This window comes from Molothrus aeneus, chromosome 10 (assembly GCF_037042795.1).
Source record: "Molothrus aeneus isolate 106 chromosome 10, BPBGC_Maene_1.0, whole genome shotgun sequence".
Taxonomy (NCBI): domain Eukaryota; kingdom Metazoa; phylum Chordata; class Aves; order Passeriformes; family Icteridae; genus Molothrus; species Molothrus aeneus.
The window spans coordinates 5,079,225-5,098,396 of NC_089655.1; the positions used below are offsets into that span (position 1 = coordinate 5,079,225).

Below are 19,172 nucleotides of genomic sequence, written 5' to 3' on the forward strand. Positions count from 1 at the left end.
AGCCAATGGGAGCGCGGGGTGTTCCACGCTAGCCAATCCGAGCGCGCCGCCGCTCAACGCAGGCCAATGGGCTGCTCACACTTCACCGCCGCCGGCCAATCGCCTGCCGGAGCGTCGCCGCCGAGCCCGCCGGTCACGCCCCACCGCCCCTCCAGGGTGACTTCCTTCCGAACAGCCAATCAGCGAGCGCAGCGCTTTTTCCCGCCCTCGCGCTGGCAGTCTCAGCCAATGGGCGGCGGCTCCCGGCAGGCGGGAAGGGCCGTCTCTATGGTGCCCGCGGTGGAACCCGGAAGTGGCGGCGGCGGCGGCGGCGATGGCGGCGGCGGGGCCGGTGCGGTTGTGGGTGCGCACGGAGCCGTTCCTGGTGGGAGCGCTCCCGGCCCCGCCGCCCGCCCGCCTCACCCCGCACTACTTGCGCAAGGCGGCCGCCTACGCCCGCGCGCGGGCGGACCAGGGCTGCTTCCCGCGGCTGAGCTGGTCCAGCTGGCGGCACATCGCCTGCGGGAAGCTGCTGCTGAGCCCCGAGATCGCCTGGCTCTACTTCGAGCTCTTCCGCGGCCTCCGCGGGCCCTCCCCGCCGCTCCGCCTGCGCTGGGCCGAGGTTGAGGCGGCCTGCACCAGCGCCGAGGAGCTGGAGTGGGAGCGGAGCAAGGCAAGAGCCCGGCCTAAGGCAGGGGGAGTCCGGGCCCGGCCTGAGGCAGGGGGAGCCCCAACCCTGCCGAAAGAGGAGCCTGGCCCAGGCTGACAATTCTCTGTCTCTCCCGTGCTCTCCAGCTCTCCGTGGACACGCTGCAGTTCCTGCTCTTCCTGTACGTGCAGCAGTTCCACAACGTGTCCCTGCGGCGCTCTCTGCTCGGCGACGAGTGGCCCAGCCCCAGGACCAAGTCTCCCAGCCTGTCAGGGAAATTGGGCACGGAGAATAAGGTACTCGTACCTCCGGGACTGCCCGTGTGCAGGAGCCGCTTCGCTCTGAGGGGGCTTGGGGAAGGGGCTGGTTTGTTCCCGGGAGGGTTTCACCTCTGAGCAAAGCTCCAGCTGCACAATTCCTGTTCCATAGTAAACGAAGTGAAGTTGTTGTGATCTCTACAGTTTATAAAATGGATTTTTAAAGTTTTCCATGAGACTTTCCTGGAGTCCAAACCCAACTGAATATTCCCCGAGAGTCTTGGCAAGTCTCCTTTTGAGAAGCAACAGCCTTTTTTGCTTTATTAGTCAAGCAGGGAGCTCTCCTCATGCTCATAGTGCCTTTCCCATGATCCCAGTGTGGAATTTTGGATTCCAGGGCATAATATTTTGTTTCTGAGAGGGGAGTTGGTTGTTCAGCTGTAGATCAACTGCATGGAAATGCTGTTTCCTTTTAAAATACTGCCAGGTATTTAGGAAGGAGTGAGTTGGATGTGTCCTGTGAGCAGCTCTGTGTGTGAGAATGCATTGCAATTTGCAACCCTGTGTAAGGCCATGCCAGCCTCTGGAATTCTGGCACAGATGTGCTGCTGTGAGTGGGATAAGCTGGTGAAATGTAGCTTGGGGCAAGCTGGAATGATTAAAAACAGGAGCTGGATAATTTTATCCTGAAACGTTGAACAAAAGTGGTGAGGACAAGGTGTAATCACAGCCCTATGTTCCTTCAGCAAAACTCACCTTTATGAATCTCTGCCTGAATTGCAGTCTCCTTTTTTTGGGCTGCAGCCCTTTAGAATTTGAAATAAAGATTCTTTCAGAGGGTTTGATTTATTGGAGAAATGATCCTCTGCTTTTTATCCTGGCACTGAATCCTGGCTGCAGGGGTTTTTCCAGTGGAGCAGCTCCAGGACCTTGAGTGTCAGTTATTGATTTGTGTCCTCCCTTTGAATGCCAGCAGCAGTGGCCTGGGTTTGTGTGGGGCTGTAGAAGAGCCTGGTGCTGCTCTCTAGAAGGAAATACTTGATACTTGAGTTGGAATTAAATGCTTTATTTTGAGTTTTTGGGGGGAGGTGTCTTTCCAGCCTTGTGAGAGCAGAGCAGCAGGAATGAGCACTGTACCTGACTGGCTTTCCTTCTTCTAGAAGGATTCTAAGCAAGGATCTGTATATATGATGTCCATGGAGCTTCTCAGCTTGGAGAACTCACCCTTTGTGTGTTTTGCTGCCCCTCCAGAATGAATACTTGGTACTTGAGTTGGTATTTTGAGCTTTTTGGGGGAGGTGTCTTTCCAGCCTTGTGAGAGCAGAGCAGCAGGAATGAGCACTGTACCTGACTGGCTTTCCTTCTTCTGGAAGGATTCTTAGCAAGGATTTGTATGTATGATGTCCATGGAGCTTCTTGGAGAACTCACCCCTTGTGTGTTTTCCTGCCCCTACAGAACTGGGACGACCAGGAGCACCTTGCCTTTGTTCAGAGCCACCTCTTGGATATCTTGGAGCTGCTGCTGGAGCCAGAGCAGCTCTCAGCCTCTTCCCATTCCAGCTGCAGCAGCCTGGTGTCCTTTGAAGCCGTGTGTGCCCTCAGCTTCCTGCTGGAGGGCACCGTCAGCAATTCGGGCACCGTCCGTCCCCTCCACAAGCTGGCCCTCAGGCAGCCCTGCCATGGCCTCAATGGGTATTCCAAAGGCTCCAGAACCTTCTCCCTGCACAAGCTGGAGAGCTGGCTGCGCTCCTCCCTCACTGCCAATCCCCTGGGAATAACTGTCTGTGTCAAGGCTGGCAAGAAGCTCGCGTGGGCACAGCAAGGTGGGCAAAACTGCTGGGAAGGTGTTCTTAGATAGACAGAAATATGGGGGGAAATGGGGGTGTGGGGGGACATTGGGATGTGGGGGAATATTGGGATGTGGGGAGAAATGGAAAAATGTGAGCAAAATAGAAATATATAGAAATATACATAAATACGGTAAGTACGAGTATGGAAAAACAAAAGCAGATGTGCACAGAAATGTAGAAAAATAGAAATAAATATATAAAAATAAAGATAATAAATAAATATATAGATATAGTATAATAAATATGATAAAGATATAAACATAATAAAAATATATAGAAATAAATAGAATTACAAAAGTTTGGGGGGACATTGGGGTGTGGGGAGACATTGGGATGTGGGGGGGGAATGGAAATATGTGAATAAAATAGAAATATATAGAAATATACAGTAATACAGTAAGTATGAGTATGGAAAAACAAAAGCAGAAGTGCACAGAAATATAGAAATAAATATATAAAGATAAATATATAAATATAATAAAGATATAATAAAAATATAGAGAAATAAATAGAATTACAAAAGTGTAGATAAGTCAAAAAATACAAATAGAGGAAGTTGAAAATACAGAAATCAATTTAGAAATACAGAAAAATAAATCTAGATAAATAGTATAAATAAAATTTTAAGAAAAATAACCCCAGAAATGAGAACTCAGCTCTTGTTGCTGACCAGGGATCTGGCAGTGGGGTGGGATCTGGTCTAGGTTTCCTTGTGTCCAATCCAGCCCCTCTCCTTCAGGGACATGGGAGTGGAGCCAAGGCACTTTCCTCCTTAGGATAAGGAATTTATCTCAGTGTTTTGTTTCCCTGACTGCAGGATCCCAAGAGGGGCAGTGGGTTAGGGAGGATGGGGAAGGGCTTAAGGATTGCATCCTAGAGGGAGCATTTCCCCTTTTAAAACACACAATTCCTGCTTAAAACTCACCCTCGGGATCTTCCTGCTAAGCTGAGTCTTGTGTTCAGCAACAGGCCTGTGGAACTGGAGATTCTGGAGCTTGTGGGAGGCTTTGACTGCTCCTAAGTAATCTTTTAAGTGGTTTTGGTCCTTCAGTGTCTCTCAGTTTCTGAAATTTCTGGTGCCTCTTGCTGCTGACCTGCCCAGGAGGCATCAGGGATGGTGTGACCGCTGTGGGATTTACCATCCTTGAACTTTGGGGCTGATTCTTTTCCTGAGGGATTGCTGCACCCAGAACTTGTGTGGGCTTTGTTTTGCAGTGGAAGGAGCAACCAGGAGAGCCAGGATTGCCTGCAGTGCCCGGGTGGTGCCAGAGGTGTCCCCCCTGGTGATCATGAGCCACGTGTACAGGCAGACCCTGGCCAAGAGCTCAGACACCCTGGTGGGGGCTCACGTCAGAATCTATCGCTGCAACGACTCCTTCATTTACCTCCTGTCCCCTCTGCGGTGAGTTTGGCTTCTCCTGGGACTCAGCTGGACTCCTGGTGACCATGAGTGTGTCCTGGGGGCCAGGAGGCCAGTGGGATCCTGGGGGGTGTTAGGAAGAGCATTCCCAGTAGGTCAGGGGGTGATCCTGCCCCTCTGCTCAGCCCTGTGAGGCACAGCTGGGGTGCTGTGTTCAGGTCTGGGTTCCTCAGGAGGGGCAAGGAGCTCCTGGGAGGGTCCAGTGGATGATACAGAGATGATGAAGGGACTGGAGCATCTCCCTGACAAGGAAAGGCTGAGAGAGCTGGTCCTGGTTAGTCTGGAGAAGACCAGACTGAGGTGGGATCTCATCAATCCATACAGAGATCTCCAGGTAGTGCCAGGCTTTGCTCAGTGGTGCCAGTGACAGGATAGGGAGCAATGGCCATAAACTAAACCACAGCAAGTTTCACCTCAACATGAGGAGGAACTTCCTTCCATTGCAGGTGCCCAGGGAAGAGGTGGAGTCTCCCTCTCTGGAGACATTCCAAACCCACCTGGACACATTCCCATGTCACCTGCTGCAGGTAACCCTGTGGTGGTGTTTGCAGGGGTCCCAGGAAGAGGGAAGAGATGAGAATCTTGACTCTATGTTTCAGAAGGCTGATTTATTATTTCATGATATATATTATATTAAAAGAAAATTATATATTAAAGCTGCACTAAAAGAATGGAGAGAAAAGGATTTAATCAGAAGGCTAACAAAGGAAAGAAAAAGAATGATAACAAAATCTTGTGACTGACCAGAGAGTCCGAGACAGCTGGACTGTGACTGGCCATTAATTAAAAACAACCACATGGACCAATCACAGATGCACCTGTTGCATTCCACAGCAGCAGATAACTATTGGTTACATTTTGTTCCTGAGGCCTCTCAGCTTCTCAGGAGGAAAAATCCTAAGGAAAGGATTTTTCAAAAAAACATGCCCAAGACACAGGATTTTTTTCCAGCTGTCTCGGACTCTCTGGTCAGTCACAAGATTTTGTTATCATTCTTTTTCTATTCTTAGCCAGCCTTCTGATGAAATCCTTTCTTCTATTCTTTTAGTATGGTTTTAATATAATATATATATATAACATAATAAATCAGCCTTCTGAAACATGGAGTCAAGATTCTCATCTCTTCCCTCTTCCTGGGACCCCTGTGAGCACCACCACAATCCTGGCCAAAGGATTTTTCATAAATTATGTCTGTGACAGTGACCCTGCCTTGGTCTGGATGGAGGTTCCTTCCAGCCCTGATGGTTCTGTATTTCCTTGGCAGATCAGTGACCATCGAGAAGTGCCGGAGCAGCACCTTTGTCCTGGGCCCTGTGGGGGTATCAGTCCACGTCCAGAGCTGTGACAACGTCAAGGTCATCGCCGTTTGCCATCGCTTGTCGCTTTCGTCCACCAAGGGCTGCACTTTCCACACCCTCACACCCACGCAGCCCCTCATCCTCTCGGGGAACCAGGCAGTCAGCTTTGCCCCTTTCCACACCCATTATCCCATGCTGGAAGACCACATGGCTCAGGTGGGCTTGGCCACTCTGCCAAACTACTGGGACAGCCCCATGCTGGTGTGCAGGGACAGCGGTGACACCAGCGTCTTCCGGCTCCTGCCCCCCTCAGACTTCTACACCTTTGTGATTCCCTTTGAGATGGAAGGAGACACCACTGAGACCCCAGGGGGGCTTCCCCAGGAATACCAGGAGGTGCTGAGGCAGCGGGAGCAGAAGGTGCAGGTGTGGCAGCGCATGGTGAAGGAGGCAGGGCTGAGCAGGTGAGTGTCCCCTCAGCCATGTGGACAGAGGGTTGTTTGATGGGGATTCCACAGAAATCCTTGAAGGATGGCTTGGGTTGTGGGAGCCTTGTCTTGCAGGCCAGTCCTAGAGCATTAGTAATCAGCAATCCTGGGATTCTGCTTGGTGATGGGGGAAGACTAATGCTCACAGGCATAGCTCAAGAGCTGTAGAATCCCAAAATGCCTTGGGTTGGAAGGGACCTTAAAGCTCATCCTGTTCCACCCCGTGCTGTGGAACACCTTCCACTATCCCAGGTTGCTCCAAGCCCTGTCCAACCTGGCCTTGAACAGTTCAGGGATCAGGGGCAGCCACAGCTTCTCTGGGCACCCTGTGCCAGGGCCTCACCACCCTCACAGAGAAGAATTTCTTCCCAATATCTGATCTAAATCTGCCCTCTGGCAGTGGGAAGCCATTCCACTATGTCCTGTCACTCCAGTCCCTTCTCCAAATCCCTCTCCAGCTCTCCTGGAGCCCCTTTAGGCACTGGAAGGTGCTGTGATGTCTCCCTGGAGCTTTCTCCTCTCCAGGTGAACACCCCCAGCTCTCCCAGCCTGGCTCCAGCCCCTGGAACACCTCCGTGGCCTCCTCTGGATTCCAGCAGCAGCAGCAGCACATCCTTGTTGTGCTGGGTATCCCAGGGCTGAAGGCAGCTCTGCAGGTGGGGCCTCACGAAGTGGGGTCAAGGGGGACAATCCCCTCCCTCACCCACGCTGCTCCTGAGCAGGTGCTTTCTCATGGATGCATTTTCCCAGCTTGTGAGGCTTCAGGAAAAGCATTCCCAGATGTTGCTGAGGTGAGGGATCCACCCTGGCCGTGGATTGGGCCAGGGCTGGGTGTGCACCCTGAGCTGCCTGGTGTCCCTCTTAGCCCAGCCTTCCCCTTGGGATTGAGGCTATAAATGGCTGTCCCAGCCCTTGCTGATGTGAGCTGGGAATGTGCACATGCATCATTGCAGCAGATCACCTTTTGGCAGTATCTTTGAAATTCCTCTGGAGCAGATCACGTGGAATCCTCTGCCCAGCTTCCTTGGCAAGCACAGAATGGGGATAAACCCCCATTTCAAATATCTGTTTTTCTTCCCAGGCTGCTGCTTCCCTCCACAGTTTTGGGAAGGAGTTTGACCTGTCAGAACCTTCCTGTGAAAGAAATATGAGGAAATAGGGGATGATGTGCTTAGATTTGCCATCATCTGCTGCAGTCACAGGAGGCAAGAGCTCCCTGCTTATTCCATAAAAGGGGGGAAATTCTGGCAAGTTTAGAAGCTTGTTGAAAAGAAAGTGGGCAGCTGACAGTGGAAAATGTCTGTTGTCTCTTGCAGGCAGGGAAACAAGAAGGGAGACAAGTAGGAAGCTTAGAGCAAACAGGATATCAGGCTTGTAGAAAGAAAAAAGCTGCTGTGCTCAAGCAGGGAGGTGAAAGAGAGTGTTAGAAATAAGAAGACATCTTTCAAGAAGTTGAAGTTGTCTGATTGAGGAAAGTGGGGCAAAAAAAGAATGTAAATCCTGCCAGGCTGAAAGTAAAACCCCCGTAAGACAGGACCAAGAAGACAGCTTGAGGAACAACTTGCAAAAGCATAAAATCCTGTTTATTCATTTTTCTGAGCGTATCAGACAGAAAGTCTTTCAGGGTCGGTAGCAGATCAAGGTAGAGAAAAAGCTTTTGGAGAAGATAAATCCACAAGGGAAGAAAGAAGTGGCTGCCTTTGTGTTCACTGGGGAGGAATTTGGGTTAGTTTGTGTTCCAAAACCCTGCTTTGTGGGGAATGGCTCAAATGGAAGAGAACATACAGACAGCAGCCTTAACTTGAAAAAAGGGTGTGGATACATGGAGCCTGTCTGAGGGTGAGTGGGACAAAACTGAATAGAATGGCCTGAATTGGAAGGGACCTTAAAAACCCAACCAGATTCCAACCCCTTGCCATGGGCAGGGACACCTTCCACTGTCCCAGGTTGCTCCAAGCCCCATCCAGCCTGGCCTTGGGCACTGCCAGGGATCCAGGGGCAGCCACAGCTACTCTGGGCACCCTGTGCCAGGGCCTCAGCACCCTCACAGCCAAGAATTCCTTCCCAGTATTTGCTGTTCAGAAATGAATTGTGTAAACTGCTTGAAAAAGTCCATCAGGAGCTACTCAACGCCTGTGCCACCTTTGGCTTAAGAAATTCCAGATGTGAGCTGATCCCAGAGGACTGGGATGCTATTCTGGAGATGATTTTGGGCATCTGACAGTGCTAGTTAGCCTGGGCTGAGTGGCCTGCCCTGTTAGGCCTGCCAAAAACACTCCAAAAAGAAAATGATGTGAGGTGTGTTTATAGGTGCATTTTTTCCCTGATCTCCATCCTCTCTGGTGCTGTCAGAATAGAATTTCATGTCCTTAGTGCTTAAGCACTGGTTGCTAACCTTAGTGTTCTCCCTTTTCAGACAGTTTTTCAGCTGTGCCCTGAGGGGAAAGTGGAGGCAGCCCTGGAGCAGGGTGATTGTGGTGGTGGGATGGAGAATTTTCTATGACTTCTCCAAGTGCTCCAGGTTCTGCCTTTGGGGTTCATTAGCATCACATTAACTCAGTAAAAACCTTTTCTGGTTGTCTCTGCAAGGTTCAGGAACCAAGCTTGGCTCTTCCTGATCCATCTGGAGGCTTGTTTGGATAGTGAAGACATGGTAGAAGTATAATACTGTGAATAAATGTGAATTTTTCCATATTTCCCTGCTGCTTTGTCTGTTTCAGGGATCAGAGGAAACAGTTCCAGGCTGTGGTCGAAAACAAATTCTATGAGTGGCTGGTTCAGACAGGGAACAGGCAGCAGCTGGACAGCCTGGTGCCTCCTGCCCTGGGCTCCAAGCAGGCAGGATAACATTCCTGGCCAGGATAACGTTCCTGGGCAGCAGAAGGAAAGGGAGGTGAGTAAAAGGCCTCTTTCTCTTGCTTCTTCTCTCCTCCCCAGGGACTGTCCCATGTTGGTGTGCACAGCCAAGGCAGAGATAGGAGAAGCCAGGAGTCTGAGGGAATGTTCTCACAAGAGCCTGGCATTTGGGTTTAGTTCCTACTTTCCTGTCAAAACCCATTTTCAGCTGAAATCTGTGTCCTCAGCTTGGCCTTGCTGCCAAGTTTGATTTGTTGGAGGCATCTGTAAGGCAGATGGGCAAATTGCACATAATGTGATATAAAACTGATTGGAATAGCTGCTCTTTCAAAGAAACTCTGTGCATTGATGTCTACCCATCTCACTTTTTGCTAAAGAGAGTTGAATGAGACTTTGGGTTGTTCTTTCAGTGAGACTTTGGGTAGTTCTTACAATAAGACTTTGGATAATTCTCACTTACTCTTCCCAAACAGAAGTGGTTTAGGAGCTGGAGACCTGCCCTTATTGTGCTCTTCTGCCATGGCACGTTTCAAACCATTAGAAAATTGTTTTATTTTTTATTTAGCCTTTGAATTCCTTTTTTTTTTTTTCTCTGCTGGTGTTAGAAGTAAAATTGCCTCCTTTTATTTTGTTCCAGAGCTCTGGGAACAGCCAGTGATCCACTCAGCCCAGTTCTCATTAAGACTTTGTGCCATCCCACCTGCACCCACTGGATCTGCCAGCCAGCCCTGGTGAGGATGGGACTGCCTGGCTGCTGTAGGATTCCTGAGCATTGGTGCTTTGCCAGGAATGTGCTGTAGCCATCCTGTTGGTGACTCAGAGGTGCCTGGCACTGGGGGAGGATGAAGAGTGCCTTGTTGCAGAGCTGTCACAGCAGTCCATAGTGTCCAACACACCAGGTTTCCTGGGACAAAGCTGGATGCAGGCCCTGGGCATCACCTGCATCCTCATGGTACAAACCAGTGGTGCTGTTTTAATAAATGTGAAAAAGAAATGTTTAATTTTTTATGAATGAAATCAAACTGGTTTTTTTTTAATATGAAGATGGCACTTTTAGAAGATAAATTTTTTGTATATGGTTGCATTGTTTTGACAAATGTCAATAAACTAGATTTGTTGGATAAACCTGACACATGTCTTGGGGAAGGGGTTTTACCTGTACAGTTGGTCTTAGGGGGACACAGCATCTTTTATCTTAATGAAATGTGAAGCTGTCAGACAGAGAAACTGCTAATTTATGGGACAAGTGGGGTAAAAGAAGAATGTAAGTCCTACCAGGCTGAAAGTAAAACTCCTGTAAACTTCAGCCATGCAGCTGAAGGCTGCCCTGGCACAAAGTTTTGATACAAGCCCTATTCCTATCTCTCATAATTTTCATAAAAATTATCAGCTTGAATAAGCACCATTCTCATGTGCTGGTGGGATGTGTTTTGGGGAGATGTGCTCATAGCTGAGCACTTAAATAAGCTTGGAAAATAGGCAAAGGCATTGCATGGATGAGTGGAGGCAGCAGCTGGTGGTGCCTTGGGAAGAGCTCTCCAAGCTGAGAGAGGGGAAGGCACAGTGCTCTCGAGTGCACTGCCTCAGAATTCCTCTGAAGGTCTCTTGGCTCCTGGGCAGGCAGGTGAGGTGAGTTTGTTATATTTATTCTATTTATATAAGATGAGTTTATTGTATTTAACCAACCTCTAAAGGAGGGATGTGCAAAGTGACCACAGCTTTGAGCTGTGAACATGCTGATAGAACCCAGCTTGTGCTCGAACTGTGATCTTCAGTGCTCAGTGAGAGCAACAGCTCTGGGTGATTCAAGGCTCCTAAAATGGGAAGAGAAGCAGCTGCTGATTGTGTGTGCCCCAGGCTCTCCCATCTGCCTGCATTTACAGAGCTGCTGTTGCGAGAGTGCTTGTCCTGACAGATTTGAAAGAGGGGCTGCGTGTTTCGGGCGCTGCTGTGCCAAATTCGTGTCCCTTTGTCTCACTAAGCCTTTGGGCTGGGGCACTGAATAGCTGCAGAGGTGGTTTTTCATAATGCACTGGCGGGGGGGTGGCTGTGGAAGCCAGTGATCCTCGGCCTGCCCGCTCCCAGGGCCAGAGTGTGGCCAAAGGGAAAACTCCTCTGCTCCAGCCTCAGGTGCTGGGCTGAGAGTTGGGGTTGAATTTGTGACACTTGAAGAGACAACAGAAATCTGGGCATCGTTGGATGTGTGAAATCACTCTGTGGGGAGTGGGGAGGTGGCCACACTTCCTTCTTTCCCTCTAAGTCAGGAGGTATTTGGAGTGGTGTGGCTCCAGCTGAGGGTGTCCCAGGAAAATCTGCAGCCTCTTTGCTGCACAGATGTCTCCATTGAGAGCTTTCAATGCAGAGCTGGTCTTTGCAATCCTCTGCTGTCTGCTCTGAACACTTTGTTGTTCCTTAACTGCATCGTTCACTGCACCTGAACATCCCTGATGAATACCATGTGCCCTCCTTACAAATGGGGTGGGTCTCTAAGAGCCAACAAGGATTCCTTCTTGTTTAACAAGCTTGGAAGGGAGGGAGCAGCCAAATTACCACCCGTCCTTGGCGGGGGGCTGCGTGTTTTGAGTGCATTTGGCAGAGTTTTGGTGTTCTGACTCAGCAAATGGTAACAAAGGGAGGATGGCGAAGCCTTCCTTTATTCCATAATCCTGTTTGCTTTTCTGGAAATCGGCTATAGCCTCAGAATCACTGACTCAATTTTTGGATCCTATTCTCATGACAAAGCGGCTGTCTGGTTTAAAACAAGCCCGTTATAAAAAGGGCACCTCGGATCCTGGCTGTTTGTAACAGCTGCTGACGTTCCTCCGGCACAGGGGAGCTTGGCTGGAACGGAAAATGTCCAGAGCTGGAACCAAGGTAAGTTTGTTTGCAGTGTATTCATGATTTTGGCTAAAAGTGCAGAATTTTGCAGGGATGAATTGTGGAGAAACTTTGTTTTTTTTGTTCTGCTGACAGCTTCCCCCTCTGTCAGTGTGTGGGCAGGGGGAGATGCTTGAAATCCCTCCTCACGTGGAGGGAAGCTGGAGCTGAGCCCTCCCAAGTATTTTCCCAGTTTTTGGCTGGTCCCTCTAGGTGTGGCTCTGCCAGAGGATGGAGTCAAGCACAGTGACTGGTGAGAGGCATTTTGAAATGGTTCTAAATCAGCAGGGTCTGATGCCTTGTGAATTGGGGGTGGAGGGGCTGTGCCAGCTGGGAATCACTGTGCTTGCAGAGCAGGGTGTCATGGAAAGGTCCCTTGGAGAGAGCCTGACTGCCAGCACCAGCAGAGCTGCCACATCCCTTTTCCATGGCGGAGCAGAAGGTGTGCTGGGACAGAAAGGCTCCATGGATGGCCATGGCACCGAAGGGAATCGTGTTCCCGGAGGGATGATGCACACCGGCCTTGGGATTTGGTGCAGTTGGCAGGGATGAACTGAAATCAGAGAAGGAGGTAGGTTGGGAAGCTCAGCTTCAGCTGGAGAGATATCTCAGGTGGGGATCCAGCACCTCAGGCTTGGGTTTAGCAGAGCTGAGCTGGCTGATCCCACAGAACTTGTACTGAGTCTGGGACTGGGCAGGGAGAAACAGCTGGGAAAGGAAAGGGAAAGGGAAAGGAGGGTGGGGACTTGGGCCAGTGTCCTCTATGGAATATCAAATGCTGTTAGGAGGCTGCAGGAAGAGCTTCATCTGAGTTTAGCTTTTGGGCTGGGTTCCTCTCAGCCTGTGGAGGCTGTGAGACCCAAGGGGCTTTGGAGGCACTGTGGGTTTGGAGGCACTGGGCAGTGCCATGGGATATCTGGCCCTGGCTTTTCCGTGTCCTTCGGCTCTGTGGCTCTCAGGCTGTTGGGCTGGGAAGCCAAGGGGCGTGTGCTGGTGGCTCCTGGATCCTGGGGTGCAAATTTTCTGTACCTAAACCTAAAAAAGGTCCTGGGGAACTGCAACTGCTCCATCCTTGAGTCTCCTATCAGCTTGGAAAGCCTTGAGCACATTCTGCCTTTCCCCTGCCGAAAGCTGTGTCCCCCCGAGTGTGCCACTGGGAATTAATGGAATTTGTGCTGCTGGAGGGCAGCAAGATGGCCAGGAGGAGTTATCTCCTAGTTCTGTATGCTGTGCTCTTGTTAAGCACATTCCATGGAAAAGAAAAGGGCAAAATAGGGAATTGAACATCATTCCTCACAGCCCCGGTGAGGGATCTGCCCTGGAAAGGGACCCCTCCTGATAGAGGAGTGGATATTTTTTATGAGTTGGATACTTTTTTATGAGTAAAAAATGGATATTTTTTATTATTTTCCTTCTAGCTAAGCTGCTGTTGAAAAGAAATATGTGATAACTCAGGTGAGGTGACCAAAGTTTTACATTCCTGCAAGGGAGATCTGCTCTGGCAGATGTGGTATGTGCCTGGTAACCCCCAAAAGGCAAGGTTGGACATGGAGAGGTTAACAGGGGAGTGCTGGGAGCAGAGCTCCTGCAGGGTTTGGCTGAAGGAAAGTGATTTCCCTGCAAGTGAGAGGGGACAGAAACAAAGCTGCAAATCTGGAATTGGAATCTGTAATTATTCTATGGGTGAAAACATCAGCCTGAATCCATGCAGGAAAGCTGGGAAGCAAAGGTCTGAAAGGAGCTGAGGGTGTGTCTGAAGGGCTGTGCTGGAGAATGGGTGGGGATGATCCTTTAAATTCTGAAATTAAACCAAGGAGCAGCACTTAGGTTGGACACAGTTTTGTAGGAATAGCCATATCCTTAACTTGCCTTTGGATTTCTTTGGCTTTGTCATTTTATGAGTGCAGGGGAAATGCTCCCCTGGAAACATCAGGCTCCAGTTTGGTTGTGTTAGGCTGGGTGGGGAAGGAACATCACTGAATCCCAGAATGGTTTCAGTTGGAAAGGACTTTAAAGCCCATCCAGTCCCACCCCCTTCCATGGGCAGGGACATCTTCCACTATCTCAGGTTGCTGCAAGCCCCATCCAACCTGGCCTTGAGCTCTTCCAGGTTCCCTCTGCCCAGAAAGCAGATCCACACTGGGCAGAGTTTATAATCAACCATGTTGGACAGGAGTGGGACAGGATCAGAGCTTGGGGACGGATGTTGGAGAGAGGGATCAGCCATCCCAGCAGAGGATAATGCTGAACTGGGAATAAATGAATCCCTGCAGAGGCTTTTCCAGGGGTGCTGTGGCTTCCTTGACCAGTGCCTTCTGGAAGAGGGTGACTGGTGATGCATGACTGCCAAACCCAGTGAGCAGGGCTTTCGGTGTTGCCTTTGGGTCAACACCGAAAGATTTTTTGGGTGATACCTTTAGGGACAATGATCCAGAAGTAGGCTGTGGAAAAGGCAGTGGGCTGTGGCCAGGAAGACCAGGCCAGTGTGGTTAACTGCCCAAGAATGGGAAAACAGGAGCATTTCAGTGCTCTCCTTTCACAGCCCTTATTCACTGCTGGAAAGGTCAGAGTGATCCCCAGCTCTCCACTGAAGGTGGGAAGAGCTTGCTCAGGATGTTAGGAGACGGGTTGTTTTGTGTGCACCAACTGCTTTGTGATGGCAAATCAATCCTTGAAATTAAAAGGAAAATAGCATTATCCTAATAAATGTTCAGTAACAGGCCACAAAATCAAGAGCATGAATCCTCTGGCATGATCAGTCTGACTCCCCAGATCCCTTGGTGAGGCTGGTGGGGCACACTGACCAACCAGCTCCAGGAAAACTCTGGCTAATTTAACTTTTAGCACAAAACAAATGATTAAAAATAAAAAGTGAGAGAGCTGTCCTGCATTTGGGTTGAAACACTGACAATGAGTGATTTTTGAAGAGCAGGGAGGTTACATCGATACCAGCGGCCAAAGCACTGTAGGTGAAGTACTGCAGGTGTGGGGGGGTGTCTTAATAATCAAACTATGGCAAAAAACATGGGAAAATGGATTGGGTGTGGCTAGAAAGATTCTCTCTAGACCATCTGGCGTTGTGAGCAAGCAGGGGATGTAGTCAAGATAGATGTGATGGTTTGGAAATCCTCTTGGAGAAGAGCAATGTTTGATGAGTAATTGTCACCTGGAAGGATCTAAAAATGGGGCTGGAGAAAGGACTGGTCTGGTCTAGGGCTTGCAATATTTTAATGAAGGGATTTTTGAGGAAAACTGAGTCTCATCTCCAGGCTGTCTGGGTGGGAGGAATGGGATTTGCTCATCAGCTCCAAAGATCTTTCAAGCCAGGTTGTGTTCAAGGATAAAGTGCTTTGGGATCAGCAGCCTGGCTATAGAGCAGCTCTTGGGCAAGAAATGTGGGGATGGATTGTGAATTTGCCAGAGGTTTCATGGACTTGCAGCAACCAAAGCAGAATGAGCCAACTGCAAATACAATCCTTGGATATCCATAAAACTGCTCCCCACCCTGAACATGGAATGCACCCTTAGTTTTTCCTGGCAAGGGCAAAGCTTGTGTGATGTCCAGCTTTGGGCAGTGAGTTTTGAGAAAGGAAGTTTGGGGTTGTTCAAGTGGGAACAAGGATGGGCTAGAACACATGATCTGGGAGGAAAGAGACTTCTCCACCCCCTTCAGATCAGTAAAGATCTTGCTGCAAACACTTGGTAAGTCAGTATAAAGGAAATAATGGAATTGTTAAGGCTGGAAAAGCCCTCTAAAGGCATCAAGTCCAGCTGCTAACCCAGTGCTGCCAGACCCACCCATGTCCTCAGAAACCTACTTTGTAAATTCCATTCACTTCTCACAGCTCTCCAGCCATAATTTAGTAACTCCTGATCTAGAGAAGGTGGGAGGGAATTGCTTTGATGGTGTTTTGCTGGAAAAAAGGACAGGGACTTCTCTGTGGGAGTGTTGCGTTGGACTGGGACAGAACAAAGGTCTGGGAAGGGCAGAACACTGGTGGCAGCTGGAGACATTGGGGCCAGACAGGTGAATTAGTCTGACTGACTGCAGTTGGTCCCATTCCATGGCTGGGCTTGATGATTTCTGATATCTCCAATATTGTATTTGTGGGGTGCCCCAAGGAAGGGAGGAATGATGAATCTGACTCCATGTTCTCAGAAGATTAATTTATTATTTTATGATACTATAGTATATTGAAGAATACTAAACTAAACTATACTAAAGAATACAGAAAGGATACTTAGAATGCTAAAAAGATAATAATGAAAACTCGGCACTCTTCCCAGAGTCTCAACACAGCTTGGCCCTGATTGGCCAAAGAGTGAAAACAACTCTCACCAGAATCCAATGAAACAATCACCTGTGGATAAACAATCTCCAAACACATTCCAGATAAGCAAAACACAGGAGAATCAAAGGAGATAAGAATTGTTTTCCTTTTTCTCTGAGGCTTCTCAGCTTCCCAGGAGAAAAATCCTGGGTGATTTTTCAGAGAATGTGAACGCCACACTGAGGGCTCTGCTTTCAGATATTTCCTGCCGTGATGTGGCTGGAATATGGAGAAGTTCTGGATGAGGAACCTCCCTTCTCTGCCCCCTCTGTTCGTTTCAGGTCACCTTCTATGAAGACAAGAACTTCCTGGGCCGTTACTACGAGTGCGACAGCGACTGCCCCGATTTCCACAACTACCTGAGCCGCTGCAACTCCATCCGCGTGGATGGAGGCACCTGGGTGGCCTACGAGAGGCCCAACTATGCTGGGAACATGTACGTGCTGACCCACGGGGAGTACCCTGACTACCACCACTGGATGGGCCTCAACGACCGCCTGGGCTCCTGCAAGTACATCCAGATCGTAGGTGTCACCCCTTGCCAGGGGATGCTGCCATTTATCCCATCCTGGGAGGGTTTCATGTGGGGGAACGTGGTGTCCTGGGGAGCCACAGAGAGGGGGCTGCAGGGGTTTGGTCCCACAGTCCTGCTCTGGGAGTAGCAAGGTGTTTGGTGTGGGGAGAAGGTGAAGGTTTCCCAGTCTGGATTGCAGTGGGAAAAGGCAGATCTCTGGTGGTGTTCACAGGGGTCCCAGGATGAGGGAAGAGATGAGAATCTTGGCTCCATGTTCCAGAAGGCTGATTTATTATTTTATGATATATATTATATTAAAACTATACTAAAAGAATAGAAGAAAGGATTTCATCAGAAGGCTTGAAAGGAATGGAAAGGAGTGATAATAAAATCTTGTGACTGACTAGAGTCCAAGACAGCTGGGCTGTGATTGGCCATTAATTAGAAACAACCACATGAGACCAATCCCAGATGCACCTGTTGAATTCCACAGCAGCAGATAACCATTGGTTACATTTTGTTTCTGTGGCCTCTCAGCTTCTCAGGAGAAAAAATCCTAAGGAAATGATTTTTCATAAAATATGTCCGTGACACAGATCCCTTTGAGTGTGGGTGAGTTTCCATAGGTAGTTTCATCAGCATGTTCCTTTAGGGATTTCTGTGTCCAGGCAGGCTGCTCCAGAGTTTGCCTCTCATTTTTCCCTGATGTGTAACCAACTGATCCAACAGCTCAAGGCCTGTAACAGTGGAATATAGGTTTTGCAGGAATATTTAGAATGAGGGGAAGTTTCCTCTCCAGCAACCCAGGACTCCCTTCTGATACAGGGAGCTGAATCTGTGTCACCAAACCCTTCTGGGTGTGGAGAGCCAAGCCCAGTATCAGTTCTGGAGTGCCCAGGAACAGGAGGGATGCCTGGAGCCCTCCTTGGCCATGCTTGGAGCAGCCTGGTGCCTCCTGGTGTGAGGAGAGCACAGGAGGTGTGCTCATCCCCTCCTAACTGATGGTGGGAGAAAGGAACAGAGGGAAGGATCCTTTTGGGAAGCCTATTGGGAGGAGCATCTTTTAAGATTGGGATCGTGGATGAAGTGTGGATTGGTGCTGCTGCTGCTGAGGTTTTCCAGTAGTGGGGCAGATTCTGCTGATCCACGGGTTGATTAATTGGAGCATGGCTGTGAATTCCCACTGCATGGAGCAGATCTCACCACTGAGAACAGGTTCTGCTTTTCTGCCTGGGAGTCTAACGCCCCTCTGAGCCTGTTCTGGCTTTAAGCTGGGTCTAAATCCCTTTGCATGGGGCAAGGAGAGTTTCCAGCCCGCTCAGAGCACTGATCTGGCTTAAGACATGGAGCCAGAACACGTGTGAGACACAAGAGCAGCACAGCTTCCTCCACCAGGATGAAACGTGGGAGCCTTATCCCGCACATCCGCCTGGTCCTGGCTTTCCCCTGCCCTGGGGAGACCCCGCAGAGCTCGGCTGGGGCTGGCAAGGAGGGAGCAGGCTGGGGAAGGTGTCCGGGCAGCTGCAGATCAGGCGCGGATCCCGCGGGTGCCTTCGGGCAAGGAGCGCTGCCAGTCCCGGTGGGACCCAGCGCTGCCTCCGCAGCAAAACACGGCCCCGCCGGGCTCAGCAGCTCATCGCACTCCTCTCCGCCCGGAGGAGACGGGACTGGAGCGGGGCTGCCTCTCTGATGCTCACAAGGAGCACTGAGGGACTCAAGGCTGCCTGGGATAGCAAGACCGGCACTGCTGACTCGAGCTTATCACTGTTCTGCGTGCGATGCTCTGTTAGAATTTACCCCAGCTGCTTCTCCCTGTGCTTTTGGAGATTTCAGCCCTGTCCTGGTGTGCTGGGGGTGGCTGGTACCTGATTTGAGTCCGGCTGTGCCCAAACTCTGCCCCCATGTCAGAGCTGGGACATGTCAGTGCCTCCATCCAATGCTCTGGCTGCCAATGAAGTCACCCAGAGAAGCTGTGGCTGCCCCACCCCTGGAAGTGTCCATGGCCAGCTTGGAGGGGGCTTGGAGGAACCTGGGATAGTGGGAGGTAGAACTGGATCATCTTAAAATCCCTTCCAACCCAAACTTTTCCATGACCCTATGATTTTCTCTCCCCACACTTTTTTTTTTCTTTTTTTTTTTTTTTTTTTCTAGCCAAGTGGAGGCCGAGGCCACATCCAGGTGTTTGAGAAGGGAGATTTTGGCGGGCAGATGTTCGAAGCCACCGAAGACTGCCCCTCCATCATGGAGGAGTGGCACATGCGTGAGGTGCACGCCTGCAGGGTGCTGGAGGGCGTCTGGGTGTTCTACGAGCATCCCAACTACCGGGGCCGGCAGTACGTGCTGCCCAAGGGGGAGTACCGCAAGCCCGTGGAGTGGGGCGCGGCCAGCCCCGCCGTCCAGTCCTTCCGCAGCATCTCCGAGTGAGCCGGCCCCGGGCAGGGCTGCCACACCCCCCCAATAAAGCAACTGAGTCGCTCAGCTCCGCCTTGTCCTGCTTATTCCCGGGATTTGCGTGCGACGTGTCCTGCCTCCAGAGAGCTGGGGTGGAGCAGAGCCTTCTCTGCCTGATTGTCACCCCCTTCCCCATTCCCTGCCCCTCTGATCCTTTAGGAAAAAGCCATTCCCAAGCTGGAGTTTGTGCTCCAGCGTTCGG

The 19,172-nt window shown here is 50.2% G+C and overlaps 2 protein-coding genes across 2 annotated transcripts; both read left to right on the top strand.

Moving 5' to 3' along the window:
• Positions 1-313: 313 nt before the first annotated feature.
• On the top strand, positions 314-9,927 carry TBCCD1 (TBCC domain containing 1). Its single transcript, XM_066556598.1, has 7 exons — positions 314-652; positions 775-924; positions 2,342-2,708; positions 3,951-4,137; positions 5,420-5,917; positions 8,662-8,834; positions 9,435-9,927. The coding sequence occupies exons 1-6, from the start codon at positions 314-316 to the stop codon at positions 8,786-8,788; spliced, it is 1,668 nt and encodes a 555-aa protein (XP_066412695.1). The 3' UTR covers positions 8,789-8,834; positions 9,435-9,927.
• A 1,723-nt stretch (positions 9,928-11,650) lies between these two features.
• On the top strand, positions 11,651-18,943 carry CRYGS (crystallin gamma S). Its single transcript, XM_066556853.1, has 3 exons — positions 11,651-11,671; positions 16,287-16,529; positions 18,671-18,943. The coding sequence occupies exons 1-3, from the start codon at positions 11,651-11,653 to the stop codon at positions 18,941-18,943; spliced, it is 537 nt and encodes a 178-aa protein (XP_066412950.1).
• The last annotated feature ends 229 nt before the right edge of the window (positions 18,944-19,172 follow it).

Coding starts and splice junctions, on each gene's coding strand:
- CRYGS (XM_066556853.1), top strand. CDS start 11,651: ATGTCCAGAGCTGGAACCAAG. Junction 11,672..16,286: donor TGTCCAGAGCTGGAACCAAG/GTAAGTTTGTTT, acceptor TGTTCGTTTCAG/GTCACCTTCTATGAAGACAA. Junction 16,530..18,670: donor CCTGCAAGTACATCCAGATC/GTAGGTGTCACC, acceptor TTTTTTTTCTAG/CCAAGTGGAGGCCGAGGCCA.
- TBCCD1 (XM_066556598.1), top strand. CDS start 314: ATGGCGGCGGCGGGGCCGGTGCGGTTGTGGGTGCGCACGGAGCCGTTC. Junction 2,709..3,950: donor GCTCGCGTGGGCACAGCAAG/GTGGGCAAAACT, acceptor TTTGTTTTGCAG/TGGAAGGAGCAACCAGGAGA. Junction 4,138..5,419: donor TACCTCCTGTCCCCTCTGCG/GTGAGTTTGGCT, acceptor TTTCCTTGGCAG/ATCAGTGACCATCGAGAAGT.